Source organism: Littorina saxatilis, linkage group LG3 (genome assembly GCF_037325665.1).
Source record: "Littorina saxatilis isolate snail1 linkage group LG3, US_GU_Lsax_2.0, whole genome shotgun sequence".
NCBI classification, from domain to species: Eukaryota; Metazoa; Mollusca; class Gastropoda; order Littorinimorpha; family Littorinidae; genus Littorina; species Littorina saxatilis.
In genome coordinates, this window is record NC_090247.1 from 1,235,175 (window position 1) to 1,262,145 (window position 26,971).

The 26,971-nt window shown below is 42.0% G+C and overlaps 1 protein-coding gene across 4 annotated transcripts in view; it reads right to left on the bottom strand.

Moving 5' to 3' along the window:
• The window catches only part of LOC138961364 (cyclic AMP-responsive element-binding protein 3-like protein 2), a 57,154-nt gene that overhangs the window by 24,294 nt on the left and 5,889 nt on the right, over positions 1–26,971 (bottom strand). Inside the window, exons 1-2 of one of the 4 annotated variants that reach the window (XM_070332975.1) lie at positions 23,589–24,179; positions 2,207–2,411 (exon numbers count right to left, since the gene is read on the bottom strand). In XM_070332975.1, coding sequence (XP_070189076.1) covers positions 2,207–2,411; positions 23,589–23,861 — 478 coding nt within the window. In that variant the 5' untranslated portion in view covers positions 23,862–24,179. Of the gene's footprint in view, positions 1–2,206; positions 2,412–23,588; positions 24,180–26,971 lie in introns of those variants that run through there. The other 3 variants (XM_070332974.1, XM_070332976.1, XM_070332977.1) reach the window with 3 other exon arrangements.

A 26,971-nucleotide genomic window follows, 5' to 3' on the forward strand; every position in this document is an offset into this window, starting at 1 on the left:
GTGAGCCTCGCTACAGACATCATTAATAACTGCCGTCATTTCCAGTGATCAACAGTCAGCCTCGCTACAGACATCATTAATAACTGCTGTCATTTCCAGTGATCAACAGTGAGCCTCGCTACAGACATCATTAATAACTGCTGTCATTTCCAGTGATCAACAGTGAGCCTCGCTACAGACATCATTAATAACTGCTGTCATTTCCAGTGATCAACAGTGAGCCTCGCTACAGACATGATTAATAACTGCCGTCATTTCCAGTGATCAACAGTGAGCCTCGCTACAGACATCATTAATAACTGCTGTCATTTCCAGTGATCAACAGTGAGCCTCGCCACAGACATCATTAATAACTGCTGTCATTTCCAGTGATCAACAGTCAGCCTCGCTACAGACATCATTAATAACTGCCGTCATTTCCAGTGATCAACAGTGAGCCTCGCTACAGACATCATTAATAACTGCCGTCATTTCCAGTGATCAACAGTCAGCCTCGCCACAGACATGATTAATACAGGCTAATAGAAAGATATCTTCAGACAATGTGTCAGCGCTTAATTCTCTTGGAATTGGTGAAGTCTTGGTGAACAAAATGCAGTGCGTTCACTTTGATTAGTCAACAGCTTGACCAATGTTTTATGTACCTTCACTTTACGCCATTTGTTGATCATTATCTCAACATTAGCCAAAATGTTCTACTTATCTCTGAAACACCTATCTCACCCTGTATAACATGAATCGTAGCCTTATAATTACAATGTGGGTTAAATGTAGGCTAACTTTTTTTGGTTTTATCTTCTCTCTCTGTCGCAGTCCATTTGTCTGTCTGTCTATATCCCTCCCTCCCCCCCCCCCCCCCTCCGTCTGTCCCTCCCTCCCTCCCTCTGTTCTGTCCTAGCATTCTCTTCAACAACCTCCCTCCTGGTAAACTAAATTAAGAAGTAAGTATTAGTATCTCATCTCGGCCTATCCCCTGAGCCATTGACAAAAGTGTTAGAGATGTAAGCCATGTGATTCCCTACTCGGGGATAAACAAATGTCATAATAGCAGATGCTACCTTCAATGAACAACACCTGCCACTAACAACATCTTCTCGACACAAATTTTGGCCTTTTTTGTGACCTACGCTGTACATAAGTCATGTTGTACAGTAAATCCCCCGTACATAAGTCATGTTGTACAGTAGACCCCCCCCGTACATAAGTCATTTTGTACAGTAGACCCCCCGTACATAAGTCATGTTGTACAGTAGACCCCCCGTACATAAGTCATGTTGTACAGTAGACCCCCCGTACATAAGTCATGTTGTACAGTAGACCCCCCGTACATAAGTCATGTTGTACAGTAGACCCCCGTACATAAGTCATGTTGTACAGTAGACCCCCGTACATAAGTCATGTTGTACAGTAGACCCCCCGTACATAAGTCATGTTGTACAGTAGACCCCCCGTACATAAGTCATGTTGTACAGTAGACCCCCGTACATAAGTCATGTTGTACAGTAGACCCCCCGTACATAAGTCATGTTGTACAGTAGACCCCCCGTACATAAGTCATGTTGTACAGTAGACCCCCCGTACATAAGTCATGTTGTACAGTAGACCCCCGTACATAAGTCATGTTGTACAGTAGACCCCCCGTACATAAGTCATGTTGTACAGTAGACCCCCGTACATAAGTCATGTTGTACAGTAGACCCCCCCTTACCAGACCCCCTAATTTAAGTTCCCCTCGATTTTTTTCAAATTTTCTGTTCAATACATCTGTAACTTTACCCCCTTTTTCAGACTCCCTCCAAAAGACAGAGGGCTGATGAGTGACTGAGATTGTTGGCAGAGAATTGAATGGTGGGTTAAGGGTGGAGATTTGTCCGATATTTTCTGATCTCCAAGGTCAACTTGAGTACAGACCTGCTAGTGCCTTCTCCCCCTTCGTGTGTACACACAAGCCGAGACCAAGTGCGCATGGTAAAGATCCTGTAATCCATGCCAGAGTTAGGTGGGTTATAGAAACACGAAAATACCCAGCATGCTTCCCCCGAAATCGGCGTATGCTGCGGGCATGGGAGGGTAAAAACGGTCATACAGGTAAAATCCCACTCATGCAAAAACATGAGTGAACATGGGAGTTTCAGCCCATGAACGAAGAAGAAGAAGAAGAAGAAGAAGAGTATCTAAAAACCAAAGCAGTCCAATATATACACACCATCGATTTTGCCGAGAGAGAGTGGTGATGAAGGGCTGATGTTGTTGGCGGAATAAGAGTGTTCGGACTTGATGCATGGCTGTGTGGCCGCCTCCCCCAGGTTCTTGTCATTGTACACCAGGCCTTGCTCGTCAAAAATGGAGTTGAACCAATCGTTGTCTGTCTCGTTCAGGGCTGGCAGGGTCATGAAGGAGTCGTCTACTCCCTGCAAACACAGAACAGGGAGGTGTGGTTAGACATGTTGTGGAGGTAAAGAAGAAACATGTAGTCATGAAAATGAGTCGGTGTGTTTGCACTTGTCACATACAGATGCACAAATATGCACACGCACGTCATGTATGCTGTGTATGTCTGTGCATCCTCAAGTGCTTAAATATTCATGCATTCACTGATGCAGGCAGAGAACCATTGTGACCACCACCCCACACCTGCCCCCTACCCTCCCTCCTGTGACATCCCATTTTGTGTACCACAACCACCACCACCCCTCCCCCCCACACCGCTACCCTCCCTCCTGTGACATCCCATTTTGTGTACCACCACCCCCCCTTTACAAAGAGGTACCAGGCCTCATTGGGAGAGCCCTCATGATACATTTAAGGCTGGTGTAGAACATGACACATTAAGCATTGAATGTTTGAGGGCTTAGAACATGGAAACATTACTCCAAGTGGGTGGGTTTTTTTAAAAATAGAAAGATAAACCAACATCCAGTTATGCTTAAAGCTACACTCTCAAAACTGTAACACAAACAGTATCCATTTTACACACACACACAGCCATTGGCACAAAAGTACTAGCTGTTAGTGTTACACAAGTCCAACCTTGTGAAGTTCTCTCAATGTTAATTAGGCAACACCAGAGTAGCTGGCCTTTTCAATGAAGTACGTACAGTATTACAAGTCAAATATTGAACATGTGTACACGAACCACCAAATACTAGATCTCATAATACACGCCAGGTACTTTAAATATTGACACCTACCCCTCCCTCCCCACACACACAATTGTCAGCCATTTTGAAACCCCTGCAGGCATATCTATTGATATATCCTGCTTAGAATACATCAATTCATATGAGCACCTCATGTTTAATAGCAGCCTCAGAAAAAATTATGACCCAGCATTTATTATATCCAATAAAAGTATTGTGTTCATCCCCTCAAGCGTTGAATTAAAGAGATCAATTATGAGCTGCAAGCTTGGGGGAAGAATTGGAGTATCAAACAAGGAAAAGAGTCACTGTAGTTTAAGCTACGGGCTTTGCTGGAGTGTATTCTTAACTAGATATATCTGTTCACAGGGATCCTCAAATTTCAGTTTGCTACTGGTAGTCATAGCAGACTGTCTTCCCAACAGAGCCAATTAATGTGTTTGTGCAGTACAGTAGCATGTATGTGCAATCACAGACTGATCCATTCAATTTCAAATACATTCTATGATACGGGAACCCCACAGAAGGACATGGACACCGCCGTCACCCACATAATTTAGTATCATGTCAGTTTTGCACAATTATGAAAAAAATGCATACTAAAAATTGATCATTATATCTCTTAACTGTATACAATGGAGGGGGAGGGGGTCCATGAAAACATTTCCCCAATACACTGGATGTCCACAAATATTTGACTTTATTCAGACAATGAATAGTAATACCGCCTCAACACTGGGTTGTAAACTGCCAGTATAACAATAGGGTCTTTAACTGTGTTGCAATCTAATAGTAATATTACAAGGACCAGGATATATATATTGATAGCCTATCAAGAGCAGTGTATTGTCACTTGAGTATCAAGTACCATGTGCTTATGACACCGGTCCTACAATTTATTAGTACAGCCCAGTGCTTTGGTATCTGTTGATATCTGTTGATGCAACACAAGCCCCTGATGATTACAAAGTCTATTGTAGTGACTATTCATGCACTATACTTACTCCCTGTATCATCCCACTAGTATTAGGAAGTCAAAAGTGCTGTCACCACCACCACCCACCCCCCCCCCCCCCCCCCCCCCCCAGTACATTGTACAGGGATGTCCTTTACCAAAACACCACAACTTACTTCAAATTTCCGAACATGTCATAATTTGTGGACGATTTGTTGACCATGTCCACTGTGTGGGTGGGGGACGTGACCTAACAGTGACAGCCTGGCTAAAAGTAAAACTTGCAAAAAAGCTGAAAACAGTCATGGCCATTTCGGTGAATTTGCTGAAAAAAATAAATCCTAGTAATATTCCCGCAGTAAAACTCCCAGGACAGTAGAACTCCCAGGACAGTAAAACTCCCAGGACAATAAAACTCCCAGGACAGTAGAACCCCCAGGACAGTAAAACCCCCAGGACAGTAAAACTCCCAGGACAGTAGAACTCCCAGGACAGTAAAACTCCCAGGACAGTAAAACTCCCAGGACAGTAAAACTCCCAGGACAGTAAAACTCCCAGGACAGTTGAACTCCCAGGACAGTAAACCTCCCAGGACAGTAAAACTCCCAGGACAGTAAAAGCCCCAGGACAGTAAAACTCCCAGGACAGTAAAACTCCCAGGACAGTAAAACTCCCAGGACAGTAAAACTCCCAGGACAGTTGAACTCCCAGGACAGTAAACCTCCCAGGACAGTAAAACTCCCAGGACAGTAGAACTCCCAGGACAGTAGAACTCCCAGGACAGTAAAACTCCCAGGACAGTAAAACTCCCAGGACAGTTGAATTCCCAGGACAGTAGAACCCCCAGGACAGTAGAACCCCCAGGACAGTAGAAACCCCAAGTCTCTTTCGCTTTGCGTGTAACTTTGTCATGACGTATTTTTGTGTGACGCGTTCGGCTATTCTATCAGGTCAATGGCTGCGTGTTGCCCCGCCGGTGTGAACTCCTCCTACGGCCAAGTCGTTTTTGTGGTTTATTTCGCAATTAGGTCCCAGGTAACATTATGAAGTTTTAATATGATCAATCGGACCTATTATCAAGTTAGTGTATCAACTTTTGAACGAACTGCGCCCAGTAGTTTCCCAGCAATAAGCTGTTAAGTGGAGACAGACAGACACACAATTAAAGTCTGCTGAGCCCTAGTACTAGCGTACTCGGGGATAATATACTGTAGTTGTGAACTGGACATTTGAAGAAGCATTTGTAGCCTTAAAATGGCAGAAGGGGTAGAGGTGGTGAGGGGGGGGGTCTTAAAATGATGGTTTTACTGAAATACATAAATCAGGTTCATACATACAATCAATGCTTTGGTGCCTACTTTGATCAAAGATGGGGAACAGAGGTTGTGCTTATTTATGCCTACTGAAGTGACAGCCGCACACAGCTCTGTGGTATTGCACAAGTAGAAGTAGATTTCCTCTCTGGTAATGACTTCCCCATTTCTTACAAAATTGGGAAATGACATTTACCTGAATCATGAGATGGTCCCATAACTTCAAATTACACGCACAGTCACTGGAAGAGCTGTGTTAGGAGAGAGGACAACTCTCTCTCTCTCTCTCTCTCTCTCTCTCTCTCTCTCTCTCTCTCTCTCTCTCTCTCTCTCTCTCTCTCTCTCTCTCTCTCTCTCTCTCTCTCTCTCTCTCTCTCTCTCTCTTTCACATACACACACACACACACATGCACGCACACACTTACACTCTCTCTCTCTCTCTCTCTCTCTCTCTCTCTCTCTCTCTCTCTCTCTCTCTCTCTCTCTCTCTCTCTCTCCCACACTTAGTATTGCGTCAAAGATATGCTGTGCATTGTATATTCTGAACATATTTTTGTTGTACTATTGCTACATGTTCGATTGCTACCAGCTTGTATTTATAATTACCTGCATAGTATGCATTTGATTTTATGAATAACCACATATGTATGCTCTTCATGCCTCATCTTCATCATCATCATCATCATCATCATCATCATTATCATCATCATCATCGTCATCATCATCGTCATCTTTATTATCACGTGCTGAAGTTTTCCGACCTTTTTTTGTTGGTTAACTTTTTAACTTTTTAATTTTTAATTTTTTAATTGTATAATTGTGTGTCTATGCGTCCCAAGGACAGATTGTAAGAAAAGGCGTAGCCTTAAATCTTAATCCTTGTTAAATCTCTCTCTCTCTCTCTCTCTCTCTCTCTCTCTCTCTCTCTCTCTCTCTCTCTCTCTCTCTCTCTCTCTCTCTCTCTCTCTCTCTCTCTCTCTCTCTCTCTCTCTCTCTCTCTCTCTCTCTCTCTCTCTCTCTCTATCGAGCACAGCAACCCAACAATGAAACACTAGAATGTCAGGGGGACCCACTGCATTGTACGTAGAAAGGATCGTCAAGTATGAGCAGCATCCATACAAACACACGCGAAAATTAACCTGCAGTTAGCAGCCCAACCCAGATTGCATAGTATAAATAGCTACCTATACCCGCAAGTTTGCTGTAGTCATTCCTCTATCTCTCACATCAGCTGTTGACCTGGTACAAGCACACAACTCCTTCATTTCAGTTACGCTAAAAATGTCGCCCCTGCTACCCCCAAAAACCGGCCTTATGACGCGAAAGTACAGCCGACCGCCCACTTTCTAACCCCCTCTCGCCAATCTATATTAACACTGTTTCTCTCTCACTGTCTTATCCGTAATTCTCAGATGTTATATTGAAAGTGTTTGTGAATTAACCGTCATTTAAAAACAAAAACAGTCTTTGAAGGCATGACTTGCAAAGACTGCTCTTTAAAAAGGGGGAAACCGCCACTGTAATGGATATGTCGTTACAAGCGCCTGTGTTGTACAAGTTTCTGTACACCCTACGAGCACATGTTGCATAGTGCTCCGAGGGTTCGTTCATTATTTATTCTACAAATTAACCTTATGCTCCCGTGAAAACTTATCGCTGTCATGCTCGCGGCGTATGAATACATGGTCCATATGCGACTTCCAGGTATATATGTTCAGAGGAATTGTAAGACGCAAAATGAAGAACACGCATAATGTATTCCTACAACCAGTGTAAACCGGCCACAAGTAGGTCATTATTAAGCACCTATGTCATTATAATAAAGACAACAGCCGACGAAGACACTAGTTCATTTAACTATATATCACTTATAAGCATAGTCTCGTTGAGTCGATATAACAGGTATTAACATTGTGACCACATTGTGGTGTTGACAATTATATCTCAAACGTTGAGTCGATATAACAGGTATTAACATTGTGACCACATTGTGGTGTTGACAATTATATCTCAAACGTTGAGTCGATATAACAGGTATTAACATTGTGACCACATTGTGGTGTTGACAATTATATCTCAAACGTTGAGTCGATATAACAGGTATTAACATTGTGACCACATTGTGGTGTTGACAATTATATCTCAAAGGTTAGTTCTAGCACGGTAACGGGAGGTGGGGGGGGGGGGGGGGGATGTTGCTATTTTTCAATCTGAATCACGTGCGTTCGTGCGTGCATGGTTTGTTTGTTTGATCCAAAGCTCCCAAAACGCAAGCATTACACCCCGCATATATATATACTACATGAATACCCGCTTCGCCGGGTACGGCTTTGCCGGCGCACCGCACGGAGGAAGGGAGATAAACGCGTCTGAAAACACTGGAGAAGATAAGGAAGAGTTACTGGGAATGGATCCAGAGAAAAACCAAAATCGGTTCAGCGCTGCGCGCTGAGAGCACGTGTTGAAATATCTCATCGATGAGGTTGTGTCCGGGGTGTAGCTGAATACGGTCTCCAAATTTGAAAAAGATCCACCGAGAACTTTGGCCGTGCATCAAGGACACACACACACACACACACACAGACACAAGTCGTATATGTATAGGTTACAACACGAGTGGTTTTTTATATGGCTTGTATTTCAGTCAAGACCCAGCGGATGAATATCATCGGGAGACACGAGCCTCTGGCGAGTGGCTCTCGATTGATATTCCCGCTGGGTCTTGACTGAAATACAAGCCATATAAAAAACCACGAGTGTTGTAATCTGTATATCCCATTCTACCATCAAACACAAAGTGTAGACTACTAGCGGCACTGTTGCGATCTGTGCAGGGTAAAACTGTTGCCAGCGAGACTTAGCCCTTTTGCAACCTTAAACTAAGTGACCGTCGCTGAAAAAATAAAACGAATGAGTGCATCGATAAGTACGCGGTAACACTACTTTCAGACCATTTAAAAGCTTTAAGTAAAGGTTCGTAAGTTGCAAGAAAGTAATGAAGTCGAATAGAAATTAATTTAGTTGAAGCGCACAATTCTTTTGTTTTGCGTTTCAGGTCGGCAGAACGGGCGAAACGGGTTTGGGACCCATTTGGCTTACTCGATTCAGAATTGATTCCACGTTGTTTTTCTCGAACGTGTGTAATTAGGCTTATTGACAGAGAAGCAAATTTTAGGGAACAAATATGTAGGTTTAGATTTAACCATTTGCTCCCTATTTGAAATGTATCTACGTGATAAACTGTTTTGCGAGTGTGTTTGCATGGATGAACTTAAACTGGTATGGCCCGTGTGAGGAAAACGCGACCGACACGTCTGTCACCGCCGATTGATTGCATTTTGAAGGAATATGACTGGATTACGGAAAAATATGTGGACTTACTGCAGAGCCAGGCAAAAGAGTAGACTTGCTCGCAAAACACGTGAAACAGCCGATGTTTGATAGCTGAAGGCGCACACCAAAACACACTACCGACAGAAGTTCTCAAAAGTCGTCTGCTAACGATGCAAGGGGAGGGTACTCGTGTTTTTGTTTTGGTTCGCTAGCATCTGGTTATCTTGTAAGTTGAATGTTCGTTTTTTTCGACCTGCATTGCTTTCATAATGAAAGAAACTTTTGCTTATTGCATCTCATACATCAGATCAGTTCTGAGATTCATTTTTGCGTGCAACTGATATGGTTTTCTGAGCCGTGCAATACGATTTTAGAACTTCATACAAATGTGTCACATTGTTCGGCGCGAGGTCAAAGGTCGGGAGGAAAGTAGTCCTTTGCCCAAATCGGAATCTGCACTATCATATATTTTTTGGAGTCCATGATGTATTTATTGAGCTATAAAAATACAACATATATACCCATACTGAAGTAACAGAGACAAAGAAGGGAGGTCATGGGATATATATATATAGATGACCAGGCAGTGGTGTGATAAACAAAAACATACCAAACAGTTTTGAGGTTTTGTATTTGTGTGTCAGTGTGTGTGAGTGTGTGTGTGTGTGTGTGTGTGTGTGTGTGTGTTTATGTTTGTGTGTGTGTGTGTGTGTGTGTGAGTGTGTGTGTGTGTGTGTGTGTGATTTTTTTTGTCGTAGCAGAAGCAGAAACTTGTATCGAGCGCCTGTGCGTGTGTGTGTACCGTGCAGCGCAAAGTGACATCACTTCTCAGGCGGCGTGTCAGTCGGACAAACACCTCGTGTTTTCACAGTCTTCACTCCATTCTGTAACAGTTTTTCATTTTTGTTTTTGTTTTTTTGTCACTATATTAGCATATATCATGATTGTATTGATTGTATTTATTGTTCAAAATGCCCCCATGGGTTATGGACTAATAAAACTTGAACTTGAACTTGTCCGGACAACAAAGACTAGACCTCGCTCTCTCTCTCCCCCTCCCTCCCCCTCTCTCCCTCTTCTCTCTCTCCCCCCCCCCCCTCTCTCTCTCTCTCTCTCTCTCTCTCTCTCTCTCTCTCTCTCTCTTGTCCCGCCTGCGCTGAGACCTGTGCAAAAGTAAACAGTTGGAATGTGAATAGCTCATCCTCTTTTTCTCTGTTGAGTATGTGCATCTCAATGTGCAGTGCAACACAAAAGCTGAAGAGCTGGTGTCATTTCAAAACGGTATCCTTTCTCCTTGAAAATAACTCCATGTTTCTCTGTTCAGAGTAAGTTTTCACCGGGAAGAAAACGAAACAGCCAGTAAAAATCTCAATCTCTTTCCAACACGCTGAATAAGACACACACACACCCTCTGTATCTTGTATACGTGTGTCAATAGGCTCTGTGCTTTAATGACAATAAATTCTGATTCACACCTACCCTCCCCCCCCCCAAAAAAAAAACCCACAAAAACACACAACCACATACATAAATAAATAAAAGTATTAAAACGTCTTTCTTTTACCACAGGAGGAACGTTACAACTGTCAGCAAAAACAAAAAAAACTCCTCACTGCTTCGCTCCTCCCCCCCCCCCCCCCCCCCTCAAATCATTCACTCTGAGAGAGAAAAAAAATCCCAAACAAACAGAAACATCGCAGATTAAATGTCACTTCCCACGCCTGTCTGGTGTGTAATGTAAAACCCCAGGCACTCAGACAGAAGAGGAAGCGTCTCAGTCTACGGAAAGTCAGGTCGGGGCCACAGCGGGAGAGAACAAAAAAATGTATAAACTCAAGTCTAGAAACTCATACCAGCTTCATCCAATGCTGTGTATGTATGTGTGGCAGCAGCAATCAGAAAAGCGCGCATTGAAAGCTCGAGAGTATTGCACATGAACTATTCTTCTCGCGGTGAAGAAGGAAGGCGAGAGATGCTTATCTGAAAGTTGAAGCACTGGGATTTACAGGCGCACACACATTCATCGTACACACACACACACACACACACACACACACACACACACACACACACACACACACACACACACACACACACAAAGGTTTACGGTGCTGCAGAAATCAGTAACTAACCGTAAATCTCTGCCCTCTCTCTCTCTCTCTCTGATTCATAAATGTTACAATATTTCGGAGAGGAAGGGGGTACGATGTAAAGCATTTCAGGTCTGTCTTTAAATCAGATCAGATCACCCAAAAATGTACATAAAAATGATGAAAAAATGTGCGTTAAACGCCTCGAACTAACTAAAACTCGCATATATTCCAGTTACAGCAGTGATGGCGCAAACTGAAAGAAAAGTGAATTTCGAGTTTCATTCAGTGTGACGAATAAGCTCACGCGGGGCTAAATCTGGACATTGCCCTAAAAACCGTCAACCAAACGTTCTAACATCTTCAGCAGACATCATAAATCAAACGTCGTGCGCCTGTCTGGCAGGTCAGCCAACTTTGTTGTGCGAAACTGGGGCATCCTAACCTGCCGCAGCAGCAAATCCAGGCCTGTGCCAGTCTGTGACCTCATTTATTGTGCACCGCCTCTCAAATCAAGCGAACCGATGTGGGTGTTTGTATAGACAAAGATATTCTACTGGTACACCAAATAACTTTAGTGAATACTTCGGAAAAGCAGCGAGAACCTACAAATGATGCATTCACCCCAGACATGACGAGCACGGTTGTTAGGCGTCTGCACCCACAATTTTCGTATCCCATTTCTTTGTTTTCTTTGAAGCAAGAGCGTTAGAAAGGCGGGGCACTTCCTTTCAGCACAACAAACAATGAAATGCGTAAGATTACGATGAACTTCCTTGGAAAGAACCGTTCAGCTACAACACATGTGAAATACATTCAGCGATTCAGGCTTGCTTTGTAAACAGAAGGAGCAAATGTCAACAAAAAATGACTTCCTTTGATCAGATCCAAACCAAAGAGTGTGGAATACATTTTATTTACATGTGATGAAAAGAAGCGAGAACGAACAAACACACACACACACACACATACTCACAGAGTCAGCTGTCACGGAGAGAGAGAGATGGAGAGAGAGAGAAAGAGAGAGAGAGAGAGAACGAGAAAGAGAGAGAGAGAGAACGAGAAAGAGAGAGAGAGAGAGAAAACAACACATTGTTTTCTTCTTCATCATCCTATTCAAACGGAAACCATTTCCTCCACCGAACCCAAAACAACCCTTTCTCCTGCAATACTAACTACGAACACCCTCACACACAAAAACCGGCATAGTTCTCAAAACCCACTGACTTCCACTTGTATGCACTAGCTGGCGTAGATTCCCCACTTTGTAAGCATAGAGCATCAGTTTCAAGGGATGATTTACAGCATCACTCTGAGAGAACAGACGACAGACTGGAACAGAAGATATTTCGCTAATTCTACTGCAGCGCTGGCAGCAGAACGTTTGCTGACTGGGTACAAATGGCAGTACTGCACTCTGTGACTGATAGGTAGCCAGTGCTGTCCACAGCATGGAATTCTCATTATGTCCGCGTTGATCTTCTTCTGCGTTTGTGGGCTGAAACTCCCACGTACACTCGTGTTTTTGCACGAGTGGAATTTTACGTGTATGACCGTTTTTACCCCGCCATTTAGGCAGCCATACGCCGCTTTCGGAGGAAGTCCGCGTTGATAAGAGCTGGGGGGTAGTGGAAGGGAGGTTGGTGAAAATGACCATTGCAGACTGTGAAGGTGAACAAAGAAGAGCATAATTACGTTCTTCTCTACTGACCATACAGTGGGCAGTGGAAAGGTCATGTTATTGTGTGTGTGTGTGTGTGTGTGTTGTATGTGTGTGTTGTGTGTATGTGTTGGGGGGGGATTATGTGCACTCGTGTGTGTGTTTGCACCCATGCGTGCGTGAGTTCTTCTGTACAGATGAGAAGTATACCACTGATTCTTACCACTAATTGTAATATCAGTCACACCGCCACAATCATGATCTTTACGCGGAATCTCGTGACGGGTAATTACTCTGAACTACACGTAGAAGTTACTGGTAATTACTCTGAACTACACGTAGAGGCTCGCTGAAGCTCGCATTTTTCATGATCCGCTAACTTCGACCATTATTTTTGATAATCACTGAGACGAGGTATGTAACCTCTTTATTCCTCCTTTCTTCAGTTATTCAAAGAAAAGAGGAGTTTTTGTGCGAAAGTTTGATCGAATCATATTCACCCAACCAGTCTACCTGCGCAGGCGATCGATTAATGCGCGGTTGTATAGTTCCGTGTAAATCATTCATGATTATTCTGTTAACACGTCTTGTCAGTTTCCATGTTTTGAACTAAAATCAAGTACACAGTTATGTTGTCATTCTGCTGTGGCGGTAAAGGCAGATAGTGTGTGTTCTGTTCATGTTTTGGTATCGCTCAGGAAATGCTCTTTCCTCGAATGTGACTAGCAGACGAAGTTTTACACCCGTGTTCCAACGTTAAAAACTGTATGAAGTTCAGTTTTCTGGGGAAAAATAGTGTATAAAACCGCTGCATGTTCTTTAAGTTGATTAAATGTTTGCAATTGATTGCGTGTGATCTGTTTATAAAATGAAATATTGTTGAAAACTGACCGTTGGATTGCAGTCTTGTCGATGCAGCCGAAATCTGGAAGGGGAACTACTCGTGTCGCTAGACAAAGTATGAGAGTTACTTTTCCTTGGAATCTTGCTAGCGATAAACGATTGTGCACGGCAGATCTGAATTCAGAAAACAACCAAACTCATGGATTTTATATTGAGATTCATGTGTTCAAGTCTGTAGTTGCTGGTTTAAATGCGGTATGGTTGTATTGTTTGCTCCAGAAATGTATATTTTGTACATTAGAGTGTTCTGAACTTTTGAGTCGCTAAAAGTAGATCCACAATGTGTACAGTCTCTACCCATGAGCTATCGAGGATTCAGGCCCGTTGTTGGGTAAGTGATTTTGGTTGTTGGGTAAGTTTACCGAAAAATAACTAGCCCTACAAGTTTACAGAGAGAAAGAAGCAGAGGGGGGAATAATGAACATTACACTGGTTCTGCTGACTCTGCAGTACACCACGCGTCCAAGGGATATAATGTAGGGTAATGTAGACAGGCTTCAGAGTTCAATGAGTGCCGCTCTGACCGTGGAGCCGGGCGACGTCATTCCAGCTCAGAAAACTCAAGTGGTTTTGCTACCGTTAGTGTATGGAATAATCTTAACGCATCAAGCCAATGTGAAGCACTCTCCGATTCCTTAGCTGAAAATAGCCGTGGCAAATGAACAGCAAGTGGGTTTAGTGTCTATTTATCACTAAGATGGCGTTATGTCACAAAAGAACCGGTCTCTCCGTTCGGACCAAGACAATATGAGTACTACTGCTGCAGGCTTGACTGAAGAGCTCAAGGCAGGTACCATGATGGCTTTCAGAAAAAAATCGATTACGGGTGAATTCCTGTAGACTGATAAACAACTGCAGCTCAGCTCGCCTTTGATAGTAAGAACCTGAAAGACGCAAAGTTAAGCTGGTGTAATCAAGGGGTAATAACAATAAAGACTTAGTCGTTGTTGGTTTGCTTGGATGGCCAGGGGGGGGGGGGGGGGGGTTCCGGAACCCCAGGAACCCCCCCCCCCCTCTGGCCATCCAATGTACCTCTCAGAGAAAAACAAATGTGGACTTTGGACCCCTGCCTTCAGTTGGAACCCCCCCCCCCCCCCCCCTCAAACGAACTTGGTCCGGCCCTGTGTGTGTGTGTGTGTGTCCCCCCCCCACCTATCCCTCTCTCTCTCTCTCTCTCTCTCTCTCTCTCTCTCTCTCTCCCTCTCTCTCTCTCTCTCCCTCCCTCCCTCCCTCTCCCTCCCTCTCTCTCTCTCTCTCTCTCCCTCCCTCTATCTTTCGCGGGTGTATATTTACTGTGCAAACAACTCTAAATATGGCAAAAGTGTCACGTGATAATCAACTTTGGCTACGAAGCAGACGACACTTTTTTCCGTAACCAGTTGGGAGTGATGCAACAATATCACGGTCTCCTTCCCACAGCAGTCTCAACATTTCGACTTGTTTTAACCTTAGAACGATGTCTTTATCATAAGTGTGAAGAACAGAACGGAGAACTGTCGAAGTCGGCCAATCTGCAATCACTTTCGTCTCAGTTCGTCTATTCTCAGAAACATCAGCGAAAAACATGGGAGATAACTCTGTGCTACCTCACCTTGATCACTGCATTATGGTGATGTTTGTGTTCATTGCGAAAACGTATTTCTACGACTAAGAACAGAATCGTATTATATATAAGTCTGAATAGCACTCTTCGGACTTTCTGGCAAGGATGACGCTTGACGTCGGCAGACAACGAAACGCCGAAATTAAGTACTAATCGACAAAATCTCTGACGTCATTTCGGCAAAAAGTGGGGTGAAGATTGCTCCTAGGACTAGCAAACAGTTTTGAAAATTGCAAACACCGATGTTACCATTTTGGAAAAACAGCCGAATAAATCGATTGCAAAACTGCCGAATAAATCGAATGCAAAACTGCCCAATAAAATCGAATGCAAATCTGCCGAATAAAATCGAATGCAAATCTGCCGAATAAAATCGAATGCAAATCTGCGGAATAAAATCGAATGCAATTCTGCCGAATAAAATCGAATGCAAATCTGCCGAATAAAATCGAATGCAAATCTGCCGAATGCAACATCGCTGCGTCCTCCTTGGCAGCAGCTTACACTTCACTCGTGCAGCCTGCAGCCTGAAGCAAGTGGAATTAAATTAAATAACACCATCTCCTGCTATAGTTACTTGGAGCACACTTGATTCTGAATATTTCATTTCAAAGTGTTCCGCTGCATGCCCGTAGCACTGCAAAAGCCTCCGCTTGACTGATCGAACTGATCGACTTAAACCCAGGGCAAAGTAGTGGTGTGCTTTTGAATTATGCAGCACCGGATACCCCTCGCCTCCAGTGTTGTATCTCCATCTTGCTAGTACGAGCTGTACGAGCGCTCTGGCCTGACAGTGGCTGATGTACACATTGCACCGCCCCATCTGTGTTCGGCACAAACAAAGCTAGCGAACGCTCTGCACTCTATGCACATCTGATTGGCATAGGGTTAGAAGGTTTCAATGAATAGCTTTTCAGCTGCAAAAAGTTTTGTTTTTAGGGGCAAATGAAGAATATTTGCAATGTAAATAGCGGTGAGTTTCATAGGATTGTCTACACATTAAGATGAACTTAAATCGGAGCTGCTGCACTATACATTTGCATTAAATGAACTCTAAAACATTTCAGAAAGCCACGCAGGGTAGGGTGCCTCGGGACTTAGGCTTCAGCCCAGATTCTTGCATTTTCTAATAATCAAGTTAAGACATTTAATGATTTAAAAACGCCTATGCAGCATGCGTCAGGACGTTTGCTTTCGCTCGCAAGATTGTGTGATCGTTGCATTTAATAAATTTTAAAATATATATCAACAAGTCGCGTAAGGCGAAATTACTACATTTAGTCAAGCTGTGGAACTCACAGAATGAAACTGAACGCACTGCATTTTTTCACAATGACCGTAGTCCGCCGCTTGTGCAAAACGGAGTGAAACTGACGAGCCTGTTTAGCGTGGTAGTGGTTTCGCTGTGCTGCATAACACGCTTTCTGTGCCTTTCTTCGTTTGAACTTTCTGAGCGTGTTTTTAATCCAAACATATCATATCCAAACATATCATATCTATATGTTTTTGGAATCAGGAACCGACAAGGAATGAAATGAAATTGTTTTTAAATCGATTTCGGAAATTTAATTTTAATCATAATTTTTTTTATTTTTTTATTTTCAGAGCTTGTTTTTAATCCGAATATAACATATTTATATGTTTTTGGAATCAGAAAATGATGAAGAATAAGATGAACGTAAATTTGGATCGTTTTATATAAAAAAAATTATTACAATTTTCAGATTTTTAATGACCAAAGTCATTAATTATTTAAGCCACCAAGCTGAAATGCATTACAGAAGTCCGGCCTTCGTCGAAGATTGCTTTACAAAAATTTCAATCAATTTGATTGAAAAATGAGGGTGTGACAGTGCCGCCTCAACTTTTTTACAAAAGGCCGGATATGACGTCATCAAAGACATTTATCGAAAAAAATGAAAAAAACCGTCTGGGGATATCATACCCAGGAACTCTCATGTAAAATTTCATAAAGATCGGTCCAATAGTTTACTCTGAATCGCTCTACACACACACACACACACACACACACACACACAGACAGACACACATACACCACGACCCTCGTCTCGATTCCCCCCTCTTAGTCAGTCGGCTAAGGACCGTTTTGGTTACTTTTTGGCGTCACGTTAGCAAACACTTTTTTCTGATAGATTTTAACACCACAACACTAAATCGAAAGTTTTGGGGCAATATTCCAAACCACCGGTGAGAAAAACGTTGGTTTGTGTGTATGTTTTCCTTCTTTGGCGTTACTATTCTTGTTTTGAGGGTTGGGTTCATAAAACGGACATAAAACTTAAACCGCTTGACAGAAATTATATAACTGAAAATCATTCGAAAGGGAAGGCATTCATGTACACGTTTGTGCCACTTAAAATGACGTCATTATCTGTTTGTTTTTGTGAAATTGACAAGAAGAGCGGGGTAGTAGTTGCGCTGAGAAGGATAGCACGCTGTTCTGTACCTCTCTTCGTTTTAACTTTCTGAGCGTGTTTTTAATCCAAACATATGATATCTATATGTTTTTGGAATCAGGAACCGACAAGAAATAAGATGAAAGTGTTTTTAAATTGATTTCGAAAATTTAATTTTGATAATAATTTTAAAATTTTTAATTTTTTGTACTTGTTTTTAATCCAAATATAACATATTTATATGTTTTTGGAATCAGAAAATGATGGACAATACGATGAACGTAAATTTGGATCGTTTTATAAAAAAAAATATTTTTTTTACAATTTTCAGATTTTTAATGACCAAAGTCATCAATTACTTTTTAAGCCACCAAACTGAAATGCAATACCGAAGTCTGGGCTTTGTCGAAAATTACTTGACCAAAATGTCAACCAATTTGGTTGAAAAATGAGAGCGTGACAGTGCCGCCTCAACTTTCACGAAAAGCCGGATATGACGTCATCAAATACATTTATCAAAAAACTGAAAAAAACGTCTGGGGATATCATACCCAGGAACTCTCATGTCAAATTTCATAAAGATCGGTCCAGTAGTTTAGTCTAAATCGCTCTACACACACACACACACACACACACACACACACACACACACACACACGCACATACACCACGACCCTCGTCTCGATTCCCCGCTCTACGCTAAAACATTTAGTCAAAACTTGACTGAATGTAAAAAGGAGGAATAATTGCAATCACACACACACACACGCACACGCACACGCACGCACACACACACGCGCACGCACGCACGCACGCACGCACGCACGCACGCACACACACACACACACACACACACACACACACACACACACAAAGACATACACAAACATACCGACAAAATGACAGACATACACACAGTGAGACAAACCGACACAGAAACCCCCACACATGCACGCACGCACTTATGTACGCAAACAAAGACGTAGAGATGCTTATAGAGAAACACTTACGCAACCAAAAAAACACGCACACAAACACACAGACAGACAAACTTCATTCTTGGTAGAGAAATGCATTTCTTTCTGTATTGCTTTCTCTTTAAGTGCACCTACCTCGCAGAGAGAGAGAGAGAGAGAGAGAGAGAGAGAGAGAGAGAGAGAGAGAGAGAGTGAGAGAGACACACAGACAGACAGACAAAGACACAGAGAGAAAGAGATAGACAGACAGAGGGAGAGACAAACAGACGAACACACAGACAGACATAGACAAACACACAAAGACACACAGACAGACTTCACTATTGTATGTGCAAGTAATTTTGTTAAACCACACGTTACGTTCACCACTGAACGTGAAACCATGTAAAACGTTACTATCTCAGATAACGGCACTGACGCTACCGGAAATAGAATTTATCAGTGAAATTCTACCATCAATTTAGTAATCGATGTGATGTAAATTATCCTAAAACTGTGGTATGATCACGACATCGTTTAGCATTTAGGATCAAATGGTGCCAATGTGTACACAATGCACTAATCACAGACAACAGTTATACACTTTACGTACATGTAACTCTCCAACTGACATTGTCTGCCACTTGAAACAAATGACTTTCGAAGGAAAATTAACTCCAATATATAAATATTATGTATGATTTTTAATAATTACTTGCACTTTTTGAAAATAAAGCTTTTTCTACGATAAGGTGTTTACCCCCTAAATGTATAAGTCATCCGGTAGAAAAACCGGAAGTATCGTGTACTAAGCATATATATATGTTTAAAAAGTTAATTGTGTTAATGTAGAACATCTTGCCTATGTATATGTTTAGGTTTTGAATACTTTAGGGGAAAACCATAGCCATTATTCATTCATCTTCAACTAACACCCCTAATCTCAGGGCACATTTTGTTAGTGGGGGTAGGGTTTCAATCAGTCAAAAATCACTTTCATTCAATATTTTCTGCCATTTCAAATACATACACGTAATTGCAAAATTTCTTGAATTTTAAGATGCTTTAACTGACTATACCAAGAAAACCTGCACTTTTTGTAGAATTAGTTTTTTGTCCATGATTTATGTTTAAAAATGTCAATTTTTACGACAAAAAATGCTAACGGTTGCCTCACCAGAGGACACGTACCAACGACGTGAATCGTGTCTGCCAATTAAAATGCATATATTTTGAAATAAGGGGAATCATAACATATTTCACTGTAAAGTGTCTCACTCTAATACCTTCTGGGTTCATTGTGTATTTGGTTAAGTGAATTGCAGATAAGTTTTTTTTGAAAATGAGAGCTATACATATATTTTATTAAAACTGAAACTGGTGGAGTGAAAAACAGACCTGTTTTGAAGAAGTCGTACTAAAATCATTTATGGGCTTGAACTTCACAGTTTGCGTGTTATCTTTTAAAGAAAACCCGTTTTCATCACTAACAATGACCTAATTTACACATACATATCGGTCGGTCATAGTCGCGTTTTTTTTAGAGAGGTAGTGTACAAAATGTCGTTTTGTACGTTTAAATTACATGTCCATTATTTTAGTCATATATCAACCAATAAATAAATGCGCATACTTTTATTAAACGTTACTTTCACTTTAAGATCGCTTCTAACATTTAGTATAATTTCTGACAAATGCACGCTATGTAATAAATTGATAATATTATGAACGCCATGTGGTAAAACCGGAAGTTGAATTATTTTGCGATAGCAAAATCCTTTTACAATGATCACTTTCCTTTTATATTAAGCTGATCTTTAACGTTATGGGTAAAAATCTAACAGATTGAACCAAATTATCCTTTTTCAAGCCTGTGTATGTGTAAACTCTTTTTTGCTTCGACCCGGTTCGGTTTTCGGAGTTGATTCAAAATCATCCATTATGTATCTTATGTGACTGTTGTTTTCCTCGGTAAATTAACAATTGTTGATGTAAAATAATTCTAGCTGTGAGAATAAACAATTTTCAAGATGTTTTTGATTGCGGTTTCAACCAGGCGTTCAGTTAGCTATACATATCGATTGAGAAAATGGCATTTCCTGTTTTGTCGTCCGCATGTTGTACAAATGTTGTTGAAAATAAAACTGTGTATACGAATTAGGCATTTTACTTGCTGTCTGATGGCAAAAATCTTTAGCTTTCGTTTAAGGTATAATTTGCTTATATCCGTATGCAGTCAAGCGGTACATGACGGTTTTTTGTAACCTACCCCCTGCGTCATGGCTGCATTTTTGCAGAATATGGGTCATGTTACAAAAACGCTTCTCATTCTTAGGTGGTTGGGTTTAGCCATTTGTCGTTTACCGAACTGTGGCTGCAAATAAAACGAACTTTCCAAAAAACATAATATCTAATGTGACCACCAAAAGTAACCTTTCCACTATAGCCAGCCAGGTGACTATCTATGTTAAAACATGTAGTCAAAACTTGACTAAATGTAAAGACGGTTGCTTTGATCTAAGCTGCTGTGATCTGTGCATGTAATAAAAATCAAGACATTAATAATGCCCATGACCATGCGTCACACCAAGGAATGTTACAGCAGTTTCAAAAGACAGTTGTTATGTTGTTGTTTTTTTGTTGGTTTTTGTGGGTTTTTTTACTTCAGTTGCATGCAGGCTGCTTCAAACCTTATTTTATTCCCTTTTTTTCTTCTTTTTACATTTAGTCAAGTTTTGACTAAATGTTTTAACGTAGAGGGGGGAATCGAGACGAGAGTGTGGTGTATGTGTGTGTGTCTGTGCGTGTGTGTGTGTAGAGCGATTCAGACCAAACTACCGGACCGATCTTTATGAAATTTTACATGAGAGTTCCTGGGAATGATATCCCCGGACATTTTTTTCTTTTTTTCGATAAATACCTTTGATGACGTCATATCCGGCTTTTTGTAAAAGTTGAGGCGGCACTGTCACACCCTCAGACCCCCCACACACAGAGACCCCCCACACACACAGACCCCCCACACACAGACCCCACACATACACACACAGACCCCCCACATACACACACACAGACCCCCCCACACACACACACCCACACACACAGACCCCCCCACACACACACACCCCACCTCTACCTGTTTTAACTTGTCCCGAGTTCACCGGGCACACAAAATGACAGAAAACTAATTAACAACAGATAAGCAGTGGTCGGACCTCCCCATAAACTTTCGTCCCAAAACACTGTTATTGTTAATTAAAGCGAGAGACCCTGAAAGGTTTGTCATTTATCGTGTCCCTGGGTGGCGAGCCTTTATCAATAAACTTGTGAGCAAACACTAAATGACAAGGGCTAACTATTATATTATAATATAAGAAGCAAGATCGATGAACCCCTCCTCTAAAGACTTCGTTATGTTGGCCTTATCTACATCTCATCACCTGTCTTTGTCACGGAAGTCTACATCTCATCACCTGTCTTTGTCACAGAAGTCTACATCTCATCACCTGTCTTTGTCACGGAAGTCTCAAGCTACAAAAGCGCAGCAAAGCTGGGTCTTAATATTGCGAACTTGCTGTAATTATTTCTAGCAACTCAGATATCTTGATAAAAGTCCACCCTTCCCTCTACTCAGATATATATAAGTTGTGATTAAATCTACACTTTCTACTCTACGGTTTAATAATGCATCCATCATATTTCTGTGTGTAAGCAAAAACGTCGAGACAAGTTAAGTTTGTGCAAAGCGATGCATGTCTGTGGGGAAATTACAAATTAGTTTCTGTCGACGGGTTAAGTGTTATCAAACAACAAAGGGGGCAGACTTTGACATCTGAAAGAGAAGATTTGCTTTGTTGTCGTAATGTGATCAATGTGTGCATAAATTTGGTGTTAATTTATGTCGATTTGACCTCCCCCTTGCCTCAGGCTATATGTTATGTATGCAATGTTTGTGATATTCTTCGGCAATAACAACTCTGTCATGAATTTGCATGCTGTTTGATTTCCGTAAGAGGCGATTTGCATGCTTGAAACACACCTCCACCACCACCTCCACCCCCCCCCCCCCTCTCCCTCCCTCCCCCAGCATTCCCCTCCCCAGAGAGAGAGACTGAGACAGAGAGAGAAAGAGACAGACAGACAGATGAATTCAATAAAAGCTCTGAATTACGACTGATTCACATCGAACACACAAACAGACACACACACACGCACACAGCCACGCACACGCACGCACAAAGAGAGAGACGTATGGGAGAGGAGGTCTTTTCGCAGAGCAAGCAAAATCTTTCAAAACGGACATTTCCTCGTCAGACACTCCCGGCTCCTTCATAACACTCCTGTTACAGTTACTTCAACATACACACAAAGCAGGTACTGAGCAAAGTGAGCTACTGAACAAACATAGATATGCCCCTTTGCCTACTTTGTGGGGTATGACGGATCTAGTTCATGTACCTATCTTATGCATATAATAAGATATCTATAGATTTGACACATCCTCTTGTGGGTTTGTTTCTTCGTCTTTTCTTCACAGTCTTATCTATAGCTTGGCCTCGTTTTGGTAGCACTTCTGACGTCGAGCCCTGAAGGTACATTATAGTGTATTAATATAGATTGTACTTGCTGCTTGTACTGACGGGGCTGTAATTGTCATTACATATTGATGTACTGTGGCCTGTACTGTGGCGTCTTGTTGTTCCATGCTACTGCTAGAGAAATCAATTAATGTAGATGAGATTTCACAGCGTGTACGAGTAGGCCTACTGCTTTTTTGGGCCAAATTTGACTATATGACAATAATTTGACTATATGACAATAATTTGACTATGACAATAATTTGAATTGCGTGCTGTCCCTCTTTCTCGGTCTCTCTCAGCATGAGCCTGTGTGTACGCGAAAGAGGCTGACTGACATACAGTGTGTGTGTGTATACATGTGAGTGTGTATGTGTGTGCGTATTGTGTGTGTGTGTGTGTGTGTGCGTATTGTGTGTGTGTGTGTGTGTGTGTGTGTGTGTGTGTGTGTGTGTACGTGCGTGCGTGTGTCTGTGGACGCCCTTTCAATCAGTAAGAAAAGGATGCGCCATTGTTTACACGAAACATGCTGACTGAGCGTAGCACCAACTTTAAAACTAAAGTAAGCTCAGATTAAATACCAGCCACAACATTCTGCTCCATTACAATCTGACATCACACCACAAAACCAGTAACTTTACCTGTCGCAGAATGTGGCCTGAAGTTCCAGACGGAATACGCCCAAACCAATTGTTTACAACCGTACCACTCTCTTCAGCACCGCCATACTCAAAACCAAAGGCAGCAGCGCTGCATAGAGTTGCGTCAGAAAAGCTAGTATCCTCGCCGAAGCTCGGTGCCTCGAAGAAAGTCTCTTGAGAACTTTGGTCCATCGCTTGCAGGAGATCTAAATCGTCTGCGATAGTTCCACCTGGTTCCCTAAACGGGTTCCAGTGCTGCAGCCACTGTGACATGGCTTCTGGTATCAAAGTTGTTGACAGAGCACGAATAGTCTACAGCAAAAAGTATCGATGTTTGAACTCCCGTTGTTCGCGGTTGACTGTTGTTCCACGTTGGCGTGTTAAGAGTGGAACTTAGTATCCGATCAATGACTTCCACGTAAAGTCATAACAAACACGGTATGTAGTATATAAACGGTCCTTTAAAACGCAAATTATGCACAAAATCTCCGAAACTGACAGGAAGCATCCCAAGAGAGAAGGAGAGCCTTCACTACAGCAGACACAGCAAAGGGAACGCACCACGTCACTCACAAGTTGTGTCTGTATGACTATGCGGCCAACAACACACACACTGTGATGTGCAGTAGTGGTTTAGCAGCTTGCGGCTTTCGCTCGCAGCACAGCAGGCCAACAAATGCAGCCCGTCACAGCGGGGCTTTTCTGGACTGAATCCTGACTGTCGCCCCCCCCCCCCCCCCCCCCCCTTCAACTCTAAGCAAGCTGTGACCCAAGGGCAGTGCTTATCAGACGAGCCCTAAGTTTTAAATCTCTACGGCCTGTGTGAGTTAACATGACGAGCCCTAAGTTTAAATCTCTACGGCCTGTGTCAGTTAACATGACGAGCCCTAAGTTTAAATCTCTACGGCCTGTGTCAGTTAACATGACGAGCCCTAAGTTTAACTCTCTACGGCCTGTGTCAGTTAACATGACGAGCCCTAAGTTTAAATCTCTACGGCCTGTGTCAGTTAACATGACGAGCCCTAAGTTTAAATCTCTACGGCCTGTGTCAGTTAACATGACGAGGTACCGACTCGCCGCCGCCCATCTCGCCGCCGCTTTGTAGTCGCCGACTTCACGGTCTACTTGCTTCAGTTTCAAACTGTCAAGGGTGCCATCTCGCCCCCCCCCCCCCCTCCCCAAGCAGTGCCATCTCGCCCCCGTGTATTTCATGCGATGAATTTGACGTTTCTCGTGCAAACAGATTATAAAAAAAATAACACGTTTACCTGAGTTTACCGTATCCTATGCAAAGAGGTTTCTCGTGCAAAACTGGTTAAACAAATTGATACGTTTACCTGAGTTTTTCCTGAGTTTACCGTATCCTACGTTCACCAGAGTTTACCTAATTTCTGTTCTGTGAAAGTCACTTCACAACCATGGCTCTCCAGATCGTGACCACTAGTCGGGGAGGAAAATGTATTTTTTACAACCAGTTCCAGTTTTGAATAGACAAAAAGATCGGAGAAAAAATGCATTGGAAATGCGTAAACAAAGGATGTTCGTCGCGATGTTCGACAACACATGACATGACTGGCGGCGAGATGGGAAGCGGTGGATCGCCTCTCTTGCAAAACTCAAGATAATTGGCGGCGAGATGGGAAGCGGCGAGATGGGAAGCGGCGAGATGGGAAGCGGCGAATGGGGACGTCACCGATAACATACTGACAATAATCACTTTCGGACTTGTCCTGTCTAAATCTCGATCGTTTGTGTGAATCTCAGTCTGCGTCATGTTACATATGATCCTGCAAATATTCACTTGCAGACAATTCCCGTTTAAAACTCTGCGTCATGTTACATATGATCCTGCAAATATTCACTTGCAGACAATTCCCGTTTAAAACTCTGCGTGTGTAATTTAACATTCTGAGATGGAAAGCACTTTCTGAAAAGTCCCGTTAAAATCTCTTTTAAAAACACTTTTATACTGCAGGTAACCACTAAAAACTGAAGGATGTTTATGGACGGTTAATGCTTCTACTTGAAACTCAAATTCCTGTTACTCGGAGTCTCATTGCACAATTTGACACAAGATCATAATCTTCTTCCTTTTGTACTTTTTTAAAATATTTTTGTTCTTCTTTTTAGCTTGGCGAAATGGTCATTCCAGGTGGTGACAGAACTGCATAATACGTAACGGCACACATGGCACACCATTTAAAACAAAATCTGTTTCATGGATGAGAAAAAAGTAATAACCCTAGCATTACGTACTACTAGTTGGCTGGCAAAAGAAAAACACCGCATTGCGGGTATGCACACTTCTCTGAAACTTTGTTAAGGGTGTAACTGGGGTAGCAGTATGGGCGGGGTCCAACTCTGCTGTTCATTTTATCATAAGTATTACATGTATGCCTCTTGCATTTGGTTCTTTCACACTGCCGTCTATAGAACTTTGGCTTGTAAAAACCAGCTCAATCCCTCACTGCAAGTCATGTAGCCTTCGTTTTATGTTTCCAGTTTTTGGCCTTTGTTCAACAGAGTCGCTGCCCGCATAAGCTTTTACTGCAGTTGTCACACATAATTATCCGAATGATTTTTAATTTTACTTCTCCTAACTGTGTATAAGAGCTTTGTATACATCACTGAAACTCTGTGAAAGGTCTCCTGCATGGATTGCTGTAAAAGAAAAATATATATTTAGTGTAATTCGAAATGAGCAATATTCGCGTGTGATTCGTCGACGGAACGTGCATGGTTCGTTTTCAAGATCGAAAAGTGAATAGTGTTTTGTGACCCCTCTCCCGGCCCCAACTTCAATGCTGATTGAAGACAGTTTATTTTAATTAAAATAATCATCTACCCGTGAAGGTATTGCAAAGATTGTTACGAAATTTGGAAGGTTGAGTTGACGAAGACCTGTAGTAACTTTTCACTCAAATATTGCATACACTTCATAAATTAAGAGATATTAAATAATTGATTATTATACAATTTATGAGTATTCTTATTTCGTCCTGGTGCAAGTGAAAAATTAATTTGGCAAAGGAACGCAGATGACACTCACTTGCACTTTAGAGCGAACACACAATTATGTTGGTTCTTATGACTAAGTACACAATTATGTTGGTTCTTATGACTAAGTACACAATTGTGTTGGTTCTTATGACTAAGTACACAATTGTGTTGGTTCTTATGACTAAGTACACAATTATGTTGGTTCTTATGACTAAGTACACAAGGAATGTAACGAATAATGTAAGAGGAAATTGGTAATCACGTATTACGGTGTAGGAAATTTATGGTGAATTATGTCCTCCACTGAAGTTCATTTCTATGAGGTTTAGGGGTCATGGGAGAGCAAGAGAGAGAAAGAGGTTTGTGCGTATGTTTTGCTCTCT